A 16,114-nucleotide genomic window follows, 5' to 3' on the forward strand; every position below is an offset into this window, starting at 1 on the left:
ACACAATATTGTGATTTGTAGCTATGTGTTTTTAAAATCGAAATTGCATTCCGTGTTTATAATATCCATCATCGATATTACTATTCATATGTGATTTAGAGGCTACACATTGCTATTCATATTATGCAATCTAAAAATCATGCAATGCAATTCGTATTCACACAATATAAAAGTTTTGTATTCACATTATACGATTTGTATTTTCGTATTTTTCCAATCCAATATTGTAATTCATATTCATGTGATTTTAAAATTCAATGTCTTGATTCATATTCACATTTTTTAAAAGCAATATTGTGATTCTTCTAAGAACTTACTTTTCTTAAATTAGTTACTGTGCATGTATTCTTCTTTGGTTGGTAATTTAGTTGCAAATCTTAGTTAAAAAAAATTATGTTAAACCCTGAAACGTGTGAGGGTATATAAATTGATATATTTGTATCGAGTTTTCGTGCATAAAAGTTTTTAGGGTTTTTCACTATGCCACGATTACCCTTGTGATATGTTAAATAACCTGAATAGTATACAAAAGGATAGTTACTAAGTGGGCATTAAAATTTTTTTATTTAGCAAAATTGGCAGTGATCCAAAAGAGATTTGCAACTTATGTTTGAGATTAACAATAAACGATATGACTCTATAGAGAAATAAAATGGAATAATAGAATTCTAGTATGGTTAATTCTGTATGGTTAATTCTGTGTTCTAGTATTAGTATTTTTCGATAAGTTTTAGTTATTCTTTATTTATAATGATAAAGTAAGTTGCAACAGATTATGAATGAAAATAAAAATTTTAATTGTAGCAACTGTTTCATCTGTTAAATTTTAAGTGAACTTATTTTATTAGGTCAGTGGGGGAGGAATAAGATTTAAATTTTTTTTCTTTATGTTGATTGAGTTAGTGACAGAGCATTCTGGTGCCATGGTTAAAATTTACCCTCACATGTTGTGTTCTTTGTATTAGTACATCTCTTGTATCCTTAAAAAAAAAAANAAAAAAAAAAAAAAAAAAAAAAAAAAAAAAACGAGAGGGAGATAACTATTTAAAAGTTGTATTCTTTAAGTTGGTATTTGTTTTCTTTAATTCACACTTTTAAAAATCACACATTACACTTTGTATTTGCGTAATATAAAAATGCATCGGAATTTGTATTTGCAAGATTTTAAAATTGAACATGGAGATTTGTTTTCACGCTGTTTTAAAATCAAACATTGTCATATGTATTTGCTTAGTTTAAAAGGTACTTCTTATTCTCGCGATTTTATATATCAAGCACTGGGATTTGTATTCATGTGATATAAAATCCACTGTTATAGTTTGTGTTCATGTGTTTCAAAAATTATACATGTGGATTCGTATTCACATGATTTTAAAATCAAACATCGAGATACATATTCACAAAATTTTAAAATGTAACTTTTGAGATTCCTATTCTCACGGTTTAAAAATCAAACATTATTGTTTGTATTTGAATAATTAAAAAATAACTTGATTCGTTTTAGCATGATTTATGAATGAAATAACTTGATTTGTATTCGCACATTTTAAAAATCAGTGTGATTTTAAAATCAAACACCGTAGTTTCTTATTCAATCAATTTATTTCTAAGAGTTTTCAATAATAATAGAAAAAATTCATAAATAATAGAAAAAATTCCATAGAAAAATTCCATAGAAAAAATTCTAAATTTTTACTAAAAGAAAGTTAGAAACATCAATTATTTTGCCTTTTCTGCTGAGACATTTTCTGTTTTTGCTGTATTATCCCTGTATCGTCCCTGTATCTATTCTAGGTATAGTGGTAGTAGGTTTTTATGATCTGCAGAAATACAACCTGTAGTATCAAAATGTTTATAAATCAAAAGTTTTCTAGGAAACATATGTTTTATATTTTTTATTTTAAATGTTTATACAAATTAAAAATTTAGAATATCATACTATATTGTAAGTTAAAGAAAAGACCTTTGTTTATAAGAAAAAATTGATTTATATTAAAAGAGATGTTAATTCAATGTGCTAAATGTCTAACTTTAAGTGTGCAATTATTAAAATGAACTATATATTGTTGATTGTGTATGTTTACTCCGTCAAATTTGATGACATGAGGAATGCACTTTACTTTCTGTAAATATTTTTCCGTAATACGTAAACTTATTTGTACTAAAGTAAATTATATTTAGTGAAGTATGAACAGTATAATTGTACCGTGTAGTGTATCACATTTAATATTAATTGTATAAATTTATTATCATTAATTTTAAAAGACTTTTTCTTAGTTTTAAGCTAAATTACAAAAACGCATAAAAATTGTTTTATAACTCATGTAAGCTAAGTAATCTTATATTTTTTTCCTTCTTTTTTTAAAATTTAAGGTTGGATGAGCATTAAATCATGTATCATATTCCAGTATAGTATTATCAATATATCGTTGCATGTATTAAATTGCTGTATTTCCATATGAAATTGTACTTTTTCTCTATAGTTGAATTTTTTTTAACAATTAGCCAGCCAATTTTCACTCCTTTTCTCACATTTTTTAAAGAAAAAATATTCTATTAATTTTTTACTTCATTTAGGAGATACTTTGGAAATATTGTGTAACAAATTATCCATTTTAAGATTTTATAAATGCAATTATTTAATTTTTTTCCCCTTTTAAATCTAGATGACTTAGAGGGGGAGGAGCTCATGAAAAAGCTGGACCTCTTGAACCAAATACTGGGTGAAGAGGTATGCAGTTGTTTTGTTCTTTTTACTTTTGAATATTTATTTATCTTTGGGCTGTTTTAGGCCAATGATTTCCATAAGGATTTTAGTCTAATGTTTTTTCTTTTAATATGTATGTTAATTTATGTACACCCAACAATAGAAATCGACGCTCAATGGCTGAGTGGTAGTGCTTTGCGCTCCTGTGCAACAGGTCTTGGGTTCGATCCGCGGGCCGTGCAAGGTTGACTCAGCCTTTCATCCCTTCAGTGGGTCGATAAATGAGTACCAAGCATGCTTGGGGACTAAACACTAGGGGTTTTGCGTTCGGCTGACTACCTAACCGGAACATCTGCTCCTGCACCCCCAGAGCCCAGGTGAAACAGAACTCAAGAAAACTGAGATGGGCACAGTAGGCCTTGGCCCTCTATGGGCTGCCGTGCCGCTGTGTTTAGAGTAACAATAGAAATCTCTGTTCCGTATCTCCAATAATAGAAACTTCTGTATAGTGTTTTTTAGGAAAAGGTAAAAAAAAACAAGTCAATTTGGATCAATTTTTTTAAATTTTTCATTAATTTTTTCCCCCTTGTGTTTAACTTTATTAAGCCTCATAAAATACAAATTTTAGAAGGTTCTCAAAATCTATTTGGGTAATGGCCTTCTCAGTTCTCGTTAAATGTGAATCATTTGTCTTCGAACCATTTTTTCATATTTAAAAATTTGTGACATCAGAAACTAAATCTAGTGAATAAGGTTAGCTGTATTAATTTAATTACTAACTGTGCAAATTATGTAATTAAATGTGTGCACCATTGCCGTTACATTAGTGTAAAAAAAAAGATTTTGTCCATTTCTGAGGAAGTCAATTCCATAAATGTCCCAAAAGATTTTTTATCATTAGTGGATATACAGCTGTCTCAATTCTAAACATTCATGAGCACAGGAGCAGGTGTGCTATGAACTTTATCACATTCCACTTTGATCTTTTTAAATGTTACTTTTTTAAAACAATCATGTTTAATAATTGCAAGGATTTCATTATTTCTCTTATTAAATAAAAGAAACTAAATTTTTTTCCCCCTCAACCAACTATGACAATGAACACAAGTGACTCATAAAGTTACTTTAACAACAATCTATTGAGAAATGACAGTCTAAGAGCTTTAAAAGCAAACTTTTTTCAATACAGCAAACTTCTTGTTTTTGTTCTTTTGGGCTTATTTAACGATCCCTGTATGTACATATATCTATAAAAACAGCAAATCAGAAATCATTTATAAGCAAACACAGCAGACTCCCCTTTACTTAATATTAAGTTATTTTGTATATTTATATTATTTATCTAGTTTTAGAATGTTCTTTCTTTAACATCATTGATAGAAAGTATAGTAAAATTTCAAGGTTGTATTTTGTTTAATGTAATGCCAATAATGAGATTTAACTTTTTCTTAGGCTTCTTGAATCAACACTAGTAGCAAACTAAGTGAAAGGGGAACTAAGTCTAGTAGATAAAACTCTAGTAGCAAGTGATAAACATGATATTTTGTTAGATTTAACTTTACTGCATGTAGTAAACTTGAATTTTTTATTTGCAAGTTCCAAAAAATGAATCCTTACCATTATCAATAGCCCCCCAGTTTAATTTATTGCGACATCAAACAATCAAACCACTTCAGTGTAGTTGCAAATTTTGCTAACAAGACAGATAAAATAAAAATATTTGCTGGTAAATTCTGTAGACTGTATTCTGGTAGATGTTACACATTTCTTTCTGGCTTGTTTAATCTGTTGTTATTTTGTGAAATCTATTGCTAAGTTTATTGGATAAAAATTACAAGAGGAAGTGCTAGAAATCTTTATATGGTGTTAAGATTTTTTCCCCTTTCCGCTTTAAAAGTGTTTTCATCTATTTGAAAGAACAACTTGAATCGATTTAAACATACTATGTTAAAATAATTACAATAAATTTGTACTGTATTAATTTTGATTTAGATTTTTTTTTTTTAAATATTGCTTATTATTTGCAGTTTTTTGCTTTCATAGACCACAATAATTTCTAAATTAAAAAAACTGCTATAATGAATAGTTTTAACAAGTAGACTATTCATTATAACCAGCATTATATACATTATAAGTAATATATTAAGCTGTATGTACATTATAACCAATCTGTACTTCATTTCTTTTTCTTGGGAAGTGTTAAGTTTTGAATTTTTTTCTTCTTTCCTTTAGCCTTGATATTAACCATTTTTCAAAATTTCTTTGTCTTAGTATGTTAGTATTTATAAGATAAAATTTGGTCTGGATTTAAAAAATTTCTTTAAATACCTGGAAAAGTCGAAATTTTTTTCTGAAATTAACTGGGAACCTTGATTACATTTTATCTGTGCTATAAACTTTGAAAGAAAGTCATCTTTTCATGGTATTTACACATGAAGGAGTCTTGAATGTTTGAAAGGTTTATTATTTATTTGCATGGAAATATAACTTAAAATGGGCAATTTGAACAAAATTTTGAAAAAACAAAATTTCTAAGAGTACATTTTCTTTAGAGCAAGGGTAGCCAAATTTTTTGGATAGTGTGCCACATTATAAAAAGAAAAATAATAATAATTTTGTCTATTACTTCCAAATTTTTTTTAAAAAAAGTCAATAGATTAATATAAACAGTATATTTATAGTAAAACGGCAGATGAAAATTTTTGATTCATATGCGATTTATACACTAACAACACATTTTTTTTCTACATCAATCAGAGTAGTGTAGTTATAAAAAAATGAATGAAATTAAAGTACAAACTTGTTTCAATTGTTAATAAACATTTTTAAAGATTGTCCCATAATGAATTAAATCAAATCCAGTGATATGAATTCAAAAGCTTATAAGTAGAACTGATAACATGATAGGTATTATTTTATGAGTTCAAAGGCGTATATTGTGAATTTTAACAGAATTTCAGAAGCGAAAATATTTAAAAATTTTTTTGCACATCTATGCCCACCATCGTTGACTCTGTGCCATTCCACTGTGTCACACACCTGTTACATATTGGCAATCCATGCTTTATAAACTGAAATATTAAATGTTTTTTTTCTTCATTTTTTAAAATATGTTTAATAAAATAGGTTTTAAATATGAAACTTCATTAACTTGTTTCCAAAAATTGCTGTGTTTGATATCCCATTTTTGGAGATATATAGACAAATGACAGTTATAACTGTTCTGCACATTTTAATGACGGAAAAAGCAGGATGTCTTAAGTAAAAAGCGTACTAATGCATTTATTTGATAAATATTCACTATTATATCGAAAAAAAGATTTAGCATTCCATAATTTGCTCTGAGAAGAGAAAAGAATGTTGTCATTAGCAAATTATGGTTACAGTTGTCAAAAGTTTTTATAGAGAAACTATATCAAAATTTGATAATTTTCTCTTGCAAGCATACAACTGATGCTTAATTTCACAGTTTGAAAAAAATTTTCTTCAGATCAAAATTGTCAAATTAAATGTGTGCAATTTAAAAGTTATTTATAAATCCTCAAATGAGTCCTGTAAAAATTAAGTTTATTATTTATATTAAAACTCACTTTGTATTCAAACAAAGAAAGAGTGTGACCTCTAAGTTTTTCTCCCTTGTTCCTGAGATGTGTTCAGGAATATTTTTACAAAGAACAACACCATTTTATGTAATTGAAATCAAACAGTTCGAGATAATTATTTTATTTTTATAGTATTAAATAATATAATAGATGATTGAAATTCTCTGTATTACTAAAAGAGATTAAAAAAGTTCAAAAGTTTTTTCCTTCTGCTTATCTTCATACTAATTATTAAAATTTTTTTTTATTTTTAAAGATTTCAAGCTTAAGGGAACAAGATAGAAGACATAATTTTTCACTTAATTGTAAGTATCTGATTTTCTTTTATATGTGTTCTGATTTAAAAAAAGATTTTGACTGAAAACTTTAAGATATTACAAATTGTTATTTTAAATACTGTGCACATAATTTATTTGTAACACTTCCATTACTAATATTTTTGCTGCCAAAGAAAACTTTTGAATTAGTGATTTGTTAAATGCACTGTTGTAAACTAAAATTTATTTTGTGCATTTAATTTCTTTTCCAAATTTTTTATGAATTATATTTTAAATTAAGTTTTTCCTTGTCATATATTTCTCATTACCAAAATTACTAATAGAAGGCAATTCATCTGTAAAGAAAAAATTGAAAGAGAGGCATTTAAATTTTAAGTTATTTTGTTACTTTGAAATTGTTTTGTATTTCTCTGCGAATTGTGAAAAATCAATTCACAATGTGTTGTATATATGGTACCTGATTAAAATATTTCTATAATAAGAATTATAGGACTCTCTTCCTATTAGGATGTAACGAATATTCGGCCACTATTCTGTATTCGGACTACTTGCCGAATATACGGTTGGCCGAGTAATTGGCCAAATATTCGGCAAAGTATTGGGTTGGAGTGAAAGTTCTGTCTTATTTTAAATAGACAGGTGATTTTTCTTGTAAATAAAAAGAACATCTACAGGGTATCCGCGCACCTGGAAAGTCATGAGAAATCATGGAAAGTCATGAATTTTAGTATTGAACAAAATTTGTCATGAAATGTCATGATTTTTACTGTTTTTTAAAGAAAATCATGGAAAGCCATGGATTAAGGTCTCCGAAAAATCTAATTTTTAAAATGGAATCCCCCTCCCCCCAATTTCATCCTGCCANTTTGGAAAAGATATTGTAAATGTTCGTACTTGTCAAAGATGGTTTAGTAAATTTCGTTCCGGGGATATGAGCCTCAAAGAAAGTGATCGATCTGGACGACCATCCAAGATAGATAATGATGTTTTGGGATCCATGTTGAAAAATAATCCACATTACCAAGTCGAGAAATTGCAGAAGAGTTTGGCATTCATCATACAACTGTTGGAGATCACATTAAATCTCTTGGGTTTGTGTTAAAGCAAAGTGTTTGGGTTCCACATGAATTAAGGGAAAAGAATTTTTATGATCGTGTAAGAATGTGTTCATCACATCTGATTAGACACAATGTGCAGCCGGTTTTGGACAGGCTGGTTACTGGAGATGAAAAGTGGATTCTTTACGAGAATATTAAGATNTTGGTTATACCTATCATTTCAATTAATGTTATTATAATGCTTTTTTAAATGTATTGTTCCGTTTTTGTTAGAAAAAATAGTAACTTCGTTAAGTCATGAAAAATTCTTGAAATTAGTCATGGAAAATCATGAAAAGTCATGAATTTGAAAATCTAAAGTGTAGCAGATACCCTGCATCTAGCTAGTGAGTCAGTCTGATTTTTTTGTTTTTTTAGCTGCTGTATAATATAAAAGGTGCCCTTTTCAATTCATCATTTAGTTGTGATATTTAAAGTGAAAAACATGTCAGTAGATAAAGTACATTTACGACACTGCATTTTATATGAATTCCAAAAAGGAAGCAACGCATCTTCTGCATGTAAAAATTTATGTGTGGTATTTGGAAAAGATGTTGTACATGTTCATACTTGTCAAAGATGGTTCAGTAAATTTCGTTCCGGTGATCTGAGCCTCAAAGAAAGTGATCGATCTGGACGACCATCCAAGATAGATAATGACGTTTTGCGATCCATGTTGGAAAATAATCCACATTTACCAAGTCGAGAAATTGCAGAAGAGTTTGGCATTTATTATACAACTGTTGGAGATCACATTAAATCTCTTGGGTTTGTGTTAAAGTTAAGTGTTTGGGTTCCACATGAATTAAGGGAAAAGAATTTTTCTGATCGTGTAAGAATGTGTTCAAAACATCTGATTAGACACAATGCTCAGCCGTTTTTGGACAGGCTGGTTACTGGAGATGAAAAGTGGATTCTTTACGAGAATATTAAGATAAAAAAATCTTACTGCAAACCAGGAGCATCATTAGCAACAGTTCCAAAACCAAGTATCCATCAACGAAAAGTACTGCTTTGTTTGTGGTGGGACAGGAAAGGTTCAGTGTACTACGAGTTGCTGAAACAGGGAAAAACCATCAACGCGGATCTGTACTGCAATCAGCTGGATAAATTGAATGCAGCTATCAAAGAAAAAAGGCCAGCATTAGCGTCCAGAATAGGAATAGTGTTCCACCAGGACTAATGTTCGCCCGCATACTGCAATGGTGACACTACAAAAACTGAATGCGTTAGGATGGAAAATCCTTAGTCACCCACCGTATTCATCTGACATTGCACCATCTGATTATTACCTGTTCAGATCTCTGCAAAATTCTCTAACGGGAAAAAAATTCTAATCTTTTGAAAGTGTTTCTAAGTCAGTTGTTGACTGTTTTAACTCCAAGGACGAGAACTTCTACGAAACAGGAATTCGCAGGTTACCTGAAAGATGGCAACATGTTGTAACAAATAACAGAGCATATATAATTGATTAATATTGAACACATATTTTTATAAATGAATTCAAATATTTTCTTTAAAATACGACAGAACTTTCCCTCTAACCTGATGTTTGGAAAAGTATTTATTTACTAAATTTTCTTTGGGAGGAAGTTTGAATAGATCCAATATAGAGTAATATAAAAGTGTATTTTCTACTATATATTATTAGAAATTGATTTCACACATAATAGTTAAATTCTAAAACTTGTTAATTTATGTTCTGAAAGACAAATGGAAAGGTGAAATTTGAAAAATTGAACCTAGATTACTTTATACTGAACCATGAATTTTGTATTGGTGATTTTTTTTAAAAATTTTATTCAGGCAAGTCAATTTTGACGTTTTTTCAACACTTTGTTTTATAAATTGAGAACTTTTTTATTATTTGTTTCTTTTTTGCTGACTTTTCTGTGTTATAGTGCAGCATTTTAACAAAGCGTTTTTGATAGACTTTTTGTATCGTGACAGCACTTTTTAAAGAGCTTATCTAATGAACCTTATTCTTTTATGATCACTGGTTTTAAAAATGTGAAAAAATTAAATTGAGATTTTTTAGCATTTACTCTTTAATTAAAAAATTTAGAACGATTTCTGTTTTGGTTTCTATCTAGATTAAACTTTACTCTTGCATGAAAAAACAGAAATTAGGAAACAAATGTTTAGCTTTCAAATTTTCTTTCAAAAATTAAGATTGATTTTTGTTTTGTTTTACTTTTGTATGTAATCTTTTTTTTTTTTATCCGTGTTGTGATAACATTACATTTTTAAAAGCCTTTCTGATAGTCATTATGTCTTTTAGCATTTTTCCAAAAAAATTTTCCGAAAAATATTATTTTCAGCATTAAAGATTTGTTTTAAAAATTAAGACTATGTTTTTTTTCTATTTCTCCTTTTTTTTATTCTTTACTACTATAGTTTTTTTTAATAGCTGTTAGTCAGTTTTTTATTTATCTTAAATGTTTCTAATTATCTTAAACATTTTTATAAAAGTTTTTTTTATCCAATAATACAGCAAAGCTTGAATAATAAACTTTCCGTATTTAAAATTTATCTATCTTTCAAGATTATTAAGTGAGTTAATGTCGTGTAAAGAGAAATTAACTTCTGCTGGAATTATTAGTTTTACCTGATTAGATTTTTTTTTCTGGAAGGAAAAGAGGATTATTTTATTTAAATAAAAACATCAATAGCATGTCATTAATGACTTGTAAACGTGATTAATATTGTACAAATTAGCCTGCTTGAGACAATTTTATGTCAACTATTTTTTCTTTTTGTTCTGTTTGAAAAATATGAATTCTAGATACAAAGAACTTAGAAAATTATAAAATAGTACTGATTTTCTTTAAATGTCTCAGCGTGTTTTTATATTATAATAAATGTTTACTTAAAATCACTAATTTATCTCTGAATAAAAGACATTTTAATTTTGTTCTCGAAATAATTAAATATATTTTTACCGGATTTCAGTTGTGTTATAGATACATAGCAAAATTAATTATACAGTGTTTTAAACTGTTTTTATGTATTTTCATGTGTCCTTTTATATTTCTTCTTATATATCCTGTGTTAATACCTAGTTTTTATAGTTTTTCTTTTAATTAAACGATCATAATTAATTTGATAATTGTTTCCAATCTTCTGGTTGTCTCTTTTGCAACTGTGCATATTTTTTTTTACAAAAAGAAGAAAAAAAAACATTGAATTGTTATTAATTTTTGAGTTAAATTTTAAATTTGTTTTAATGCATACATAAGAAACGAAATTAAGAATAAATTGAAAGCCTACAAAATAGATCTTGTTATATTGTTAGGAAAACATCCTGGACCAATAATCATAATTTTTCTTGTTTAAAAAATGGTCATCATAGAAAATAAATTGTGTTAAAACAAAATGGAAATTATTTGCAATATCTGTTGAGTATTTTTTATTAAGTATTATTCTTAACATTTATTTCTATTAAAAAACGGTAGCCATTCTTTTATAGTAGTACTATCATGTGCTGCCATTTTTTGAAAGTTAAGGGGTCACAGTACCTTTGCAACAATTTTTTAAAATAAAGGTATAATCATTCATTTTGAGGATGCTCATTTAAGTTATAATCAATAATTTATCTTCAAAAAATGATTAAACTGCTTAATTTTTTTTAAATTTTAAAAAAAGTCGAAAAAATTTTAAATTTTTAAATTCCTAAGGCTTTTTTATTTTAACATATTTTCAAGAAAAGTTTTTTTCATAGTGCGTGCAATAGTTATCTTAACAATTTTGTGCATTCATTTGTTGATATATCAATTAGAATATTTTTTATAGATTATTTTGTAAAAAAGTAGAAAAAAAAAGGGTAAAAACTCCTGTTAGGTATATATAACATGCCGTAAAAGCTAATAATACCTAAGCTGTAATACCTCATAAAATGCTTATTCCATGCACAGTTTAAATAAGAGTATTANCACATCCGAACTATGTCAATTAAATTATTTTATACAAAATTTTTGCAAGCTATAATCAGTTTTTAGAATTTAAATTTATTTTGATAAACATTTTCATAAGTATTTATGAGGGATGATATGTAGTGAAAACAACAAAATTATGTATTTTTTGTACTAGAATTTTATTTATATTTCTAAAGCTATGAGATAAATTTTGTTTTTCCCTAAGCTGGCGTCTCTGAAGATAGCGATTACACCAGTGATGTCAGCTACCCCACGGTTCAACACCCAAGTGCCTCCGTCCACCATCCTAACAGTTCGGCCTCCCAATATGGCGGAGCTGCAGAGATCACCCGCAGGGCTTCCGAGTATTCCTTTCCCAGAGACAGGGATAAGTATGTTTATTAACGCTTCATTTTTCTTTAAAGGAAATGTACCAATATTGTTTTTACCTTTAATTATTGGAACTTAACATTAATTATTTCAGTCTAAATGTTAAACAGGGTGTGTAGCATTTTTAAAAAGTGCTTAAAAGTGCTTATTTTCGATTTTCATTTCTTAATAGCCCTTAAATGTGCTTTTTTCATTGGGTATTTTTAAAAAGTGCTTAATTTTCCCCTTTTCAAAATGCGATTTTTCCTTTTGCTGTGTTGATTTTCGCTTTGAATTATGCAAAAAGACACAGTTCACATTGTTCTATTCAACCTTTTCACAATTAATACAATCCCAATCTATTTCGGGGTATTGTCAGTCCGTATGAAAACGCCATTCGGTTTACGTGATTCAAAATTTCATGATTTTTGACACAATTGTCAAAAACAATGCCAAAAGTTTTTTTTTTGACCTGACGATTAAAACAAGATGACACCATTAATTGCCAAAAACTTTCTAACCCTGCCTAGTTATGATATTTTTTTAAAGTGCTTAAAAATATTTTTGAGTGCTTGAAAAGTGCTTAAAAGGTGCTTATTTTTTGTTGAATAATTTGGCTATGCACTCTGTTAAAAAAAAAAAACTATCAGGCATGTTGTAATGCAAAATAAAACTGTAAAGCGTGTTGTAAAAGAAATTTTTTTATAGTTCATGTTTGGGAAATGCAAAGAATACAGTTAAAAATTCTAGAATAATATTAGCAAAGCTTTTATTTTTGCTTAAATTTCTTGTCAAACTTCTGTCTTTTAATTTGTTTTTCAGAGAAAAAATACAATTTTTGAAATTGCATTGACTATTTTTAAAATTGCTTTAAATAATCTATGTTACTTAACTTCTTAAATACAGCACTTAGCATGCTAAAGATGTTATTCTGGTACATTTATTGTACTAGCCATAGAAAAGAGCTATTAAATATTCATTATAAATTATTGTAATTACAGCTTTAAAAGTTTAATTTTTAAACATTTTACAACTTGTTTGCATGAAAAGTATGCTTTAATGTTATTGTTCAAATCTTATATGTTGAATTAATGACCATTTAAATTAAAATATGGAAATTATTTTTTCATACAAAGAAAAGAAGAAGAAAAACTCACGTTACAGTCTATGCTCTTTAGTACTACCTCTTTTCCATTACAGCATTGATAAAATCCTTTTTGCTATTGAATCGATGCAATGTTATTTTAACATTCATTAAAATGTCCTTGCTGAACGGTTCGTTCCAATATTGGGACCAAGATTTAATAATTTTGTTTTGAAAAGTTTCAAAGAAATTATTTAAACCATTGATTGCTTGATGTTAATACACAATAGTTTAAAACAGCTTGACTTCTCCTTTAAATGAATGACGAGTAAATTGTACCCTAAAATTTTGTACTTAGTACTAAGTAGTCATAAAGTATGGGCATTAGTTGGTTATATTACTTACCTTTCAAATAATGCAATAAATTTGTCTATCATACTTTTCTTGTCGCAAAAATCGTATTCACTCTTTTTGGGACACGTTAGTCTCCTTTTTTGGTGTATTGAGTTAAAATATGTAGTTTTCACAGTTATCTTGATGCATGTTGTTTATCAAAAATTTCAGCCCCAAACCAGTGTATTATTTTTTATATTTTCTTTTATTTCTCACCTATGAAGTATTATTTTAAAGAGTTCTTTTATGTTTATATTAATCTAGAAATAAATGTTGCTTTATTAAAAATTTTCTGTTAGATACCTAATTTTTATTAACTGAAAGCATTGCTTTGTTAAAATTAGTTAGGAATTTGTTTTTAGCTACGAATTAATATTTTTTTTCTTTTCTTTTTTTGCACTCATGATTTAGAATTTTTTTACTGGATCAAGAGCATTGTTCGTCTTGTATTTTATTTTATTGCGTTCATATTGTATTTTAAAATGCTGCAAGTTAAGTTTTTATATTTATTTGCCCAGAATGTATGATACTCCCTAAAATTAATGCCTTTTCTTAAATTATTGTAAGAAATAATAACCACTTATCTAATTTCTTATCGAAGAAAATTATTTTAAGAATTTTGTTGACGTAAATTTCAGAAAAAATGCTTCTGGATTCAAACTTACTTTGGTTTTTAAGCAAAATAAAAATCAATGTAGTTCAAAATTATGGGTTTAAATAACTGATTTTCAGGAAAAAAAGTCATATATATTTTTTGAAGCAAATCCTTTATTGGATTGATTTATTTTGCTGTTTTGTGTTTCAGGTATATTGAACATGGTAATAGTTATGAAACAGAGTACGAAAATGCTCCTGTTAATTCTAGGGATCGAATTGACTATATGGATAGAAATTCTTTAACTGAAGATCCTTTGTATTATAATAGTCGACCAAATCATCGTATGAATTCGCACAGCACTGACCGGTATTTTTTTACTTTATTATACATTTTTGAAATTAATCTAAAATATTTAAATTTCAAAGAATATTATCCAGAATAATGCCCTGCTCTCTAGAGCTGTCCATCCTCTAAATCTGATTTAATCCAATCCAGAATAAATAATTCCAGTAATTTAAGATGGATAAAACACATTTTTTTGGTGATTCAATAGTTCTTATTATTATTGAATAAATTATCAAAAACGACATTGTTTACATTTTTCTGCTGTTACATTGGCTGTTATCCACTTAAATCTTCTATTATTGCTACTTATTTTTAAAATCTTATATTAGACTTTAATCCTTAATCCAGGTAATGCTATTTTATTAATTATATTACTGTTTTGGGAGGTTAAGTGTTTCTGTCAAATATTTATTGCTTGGCCCAGTGTAGGGAATTGTAATGTATTCATGGTATTCGGCAAATTCCAGGCAAACAATAACACTTTTTACTTAAAAATCATTAATAAATATTTTTTTTATGAATAAATAAAATTAGTCATTAAAAATTAATCAAGACTTTGGTATATTATTCATATTAGCAAATTAACTTTCACATTTTTTAAAAAAAGTAACCATGTGGCAAAAAGTAACCAGAATGACATTTAATAAAAACGCTCTTTAAAAAATGTTGTGTTTTAATATAAATGCTTATAAAAAGAAAAATTAATGAAAAAAAGCAACCAAAAAAAAATTGTTTTTATTTCTTAAAATATAATTAATGTTGAAAGTCATAGCTTTCTTTGTTACTGATTATCTGTCTTACCGTACAAGAAGAAAAGTAAATAGTCTATCAAAATGTCAAAAGAAAGAATAGTTTATGAAGAAAGCTCCCTTAAAATGCAGCACTATAATAAAAACAACTAAAACGTCGGGGGGAGGGGCATTCTCAATTCTTCTAACAAAAAGTGTTGATAAAAAGGGCCAATTTCTTTTGCCTGAATATATATATATTTAAAAAAAAAGCAGTACAAAACACATGGTTCAATATTAAGTATTCTAGTTCCAATTCTTCAGTCCCCTTTTCCAGAACATAAATTTGCAGGAACATGAATTTTAGAACTTAAACAAATATGTGTAAAAACTCTTTCTAATAATGTATAGTAAAAAATACTGTTTTAGATTATTCTTTATTTAATCTGTCTAAACTGTCTAAAATAAACTGTCTAAATATTTAAAAAATAAATATAATATATAAAAACTAAAAAATATTTTTTAAAAAACTAATTTGTCTAATATTTGGTCAAACATTCGGCTAATATGCCGAATATTTTTTATATCCCTAGCACAGAGAATATTAATTCCACTCAAAGTAACCTCCTCACTAACTGTGTTACATTCTAAAATCTAGCAATTAATATTTATGAACTGATTTTCATATTCATTTGTTTTATTTTTGTTCATGGAAACTTCAGATAACAAGTGTTTATGTCTATCTACATAAATAATATGCTTCCTTTATAGCTGAAACATCTTTTTGAATTATCGTTATAATTTTCTGACGAAAATATTATTTTGAAATTCTTATTTCATTTACTTTAGTACTAAATGAAAAGTAAACAGGAAAATAAATAGATATATAAATAAGTACATAAAAAAAGAAAATAAATTAGGAAATAAATAAAAGTATTTAAATTAATGTTAGGGCATATTTTTTTAAAAAAAAAAAAAAAAAAAAAAAAATTAAAAAAA

The 16,114-nt window shown here is 27.2% G+C and overlaps 2 protein-coding genes across 2 annotated transcripts in view; both read left to right on the forward strand.

The window, feature by feature from the left end:
- LOC107444247 (protein unc-13 homolog B) overlaps nucleotides 1-16,114 on the forward strand; it is a 541,472-nt gene that overhangs the window by 16,834 nt on the left and 508,524 nt on the right. The window contains exons 6-9 of the mRNA XM_043038846.2: nucleotides 2,667-2,731; nucleotides 6,566-6,614; nucleotides 11,825-11,990; nucleotides 14,250-14,408. Coding sequence (XP_042894780.1) covers nucleotides 2,667-2,731; nucleotides 6,566-6,614; nucleotides 11,825-11,990; nucleotides 14,250-14,408 — 439 coding nt within the window. The remainder of the gene's footprint in view (nucleotides 1-2,666; nucleotides 2,732-6,565; nucleotides 6,615-11,824; nucleotides 11,991-14,249; nucleotides 14,409-16,114) is intronic.
- Nucleotides 7,026-10,864, forward strand: LOC139425017 (histone-lysine N-methyltransferase SETMAR-like). The gene is made up of 2 exons (XM_071177754.1): nucleotides 7,026-7,262; nucleotides 8,041-10,864. The coding sequence occupies exon 2, from the start codon at nucleotides 8,130-8,132 to the stop codon at nucleotides 8,865-8,867; it is 738 nt and encodes a 245-aa protein (XP_071033855.1). The 5' UTR covers nucleotides 7,026-7,262; nucleotides 8,041-8,129; the 3' UTR covers nucleotides 8,868-10,864.

This window comes from Parasteatoda tepidariorum, chromosome 2, assembly GCF_043381705.1.
Source record: "Parasteatoda tepidariorum isolate YZ-2023 chromosome 2, CAS_Ptep_4.0, whole genome shotgun sequence".
Lineage (NCBI taxonomy): Eukaryota > Metazoa > Arthropoda > Arachnida > Araneae > Theridiidae > Parasteatoda > Parasteatoda tepidariorum.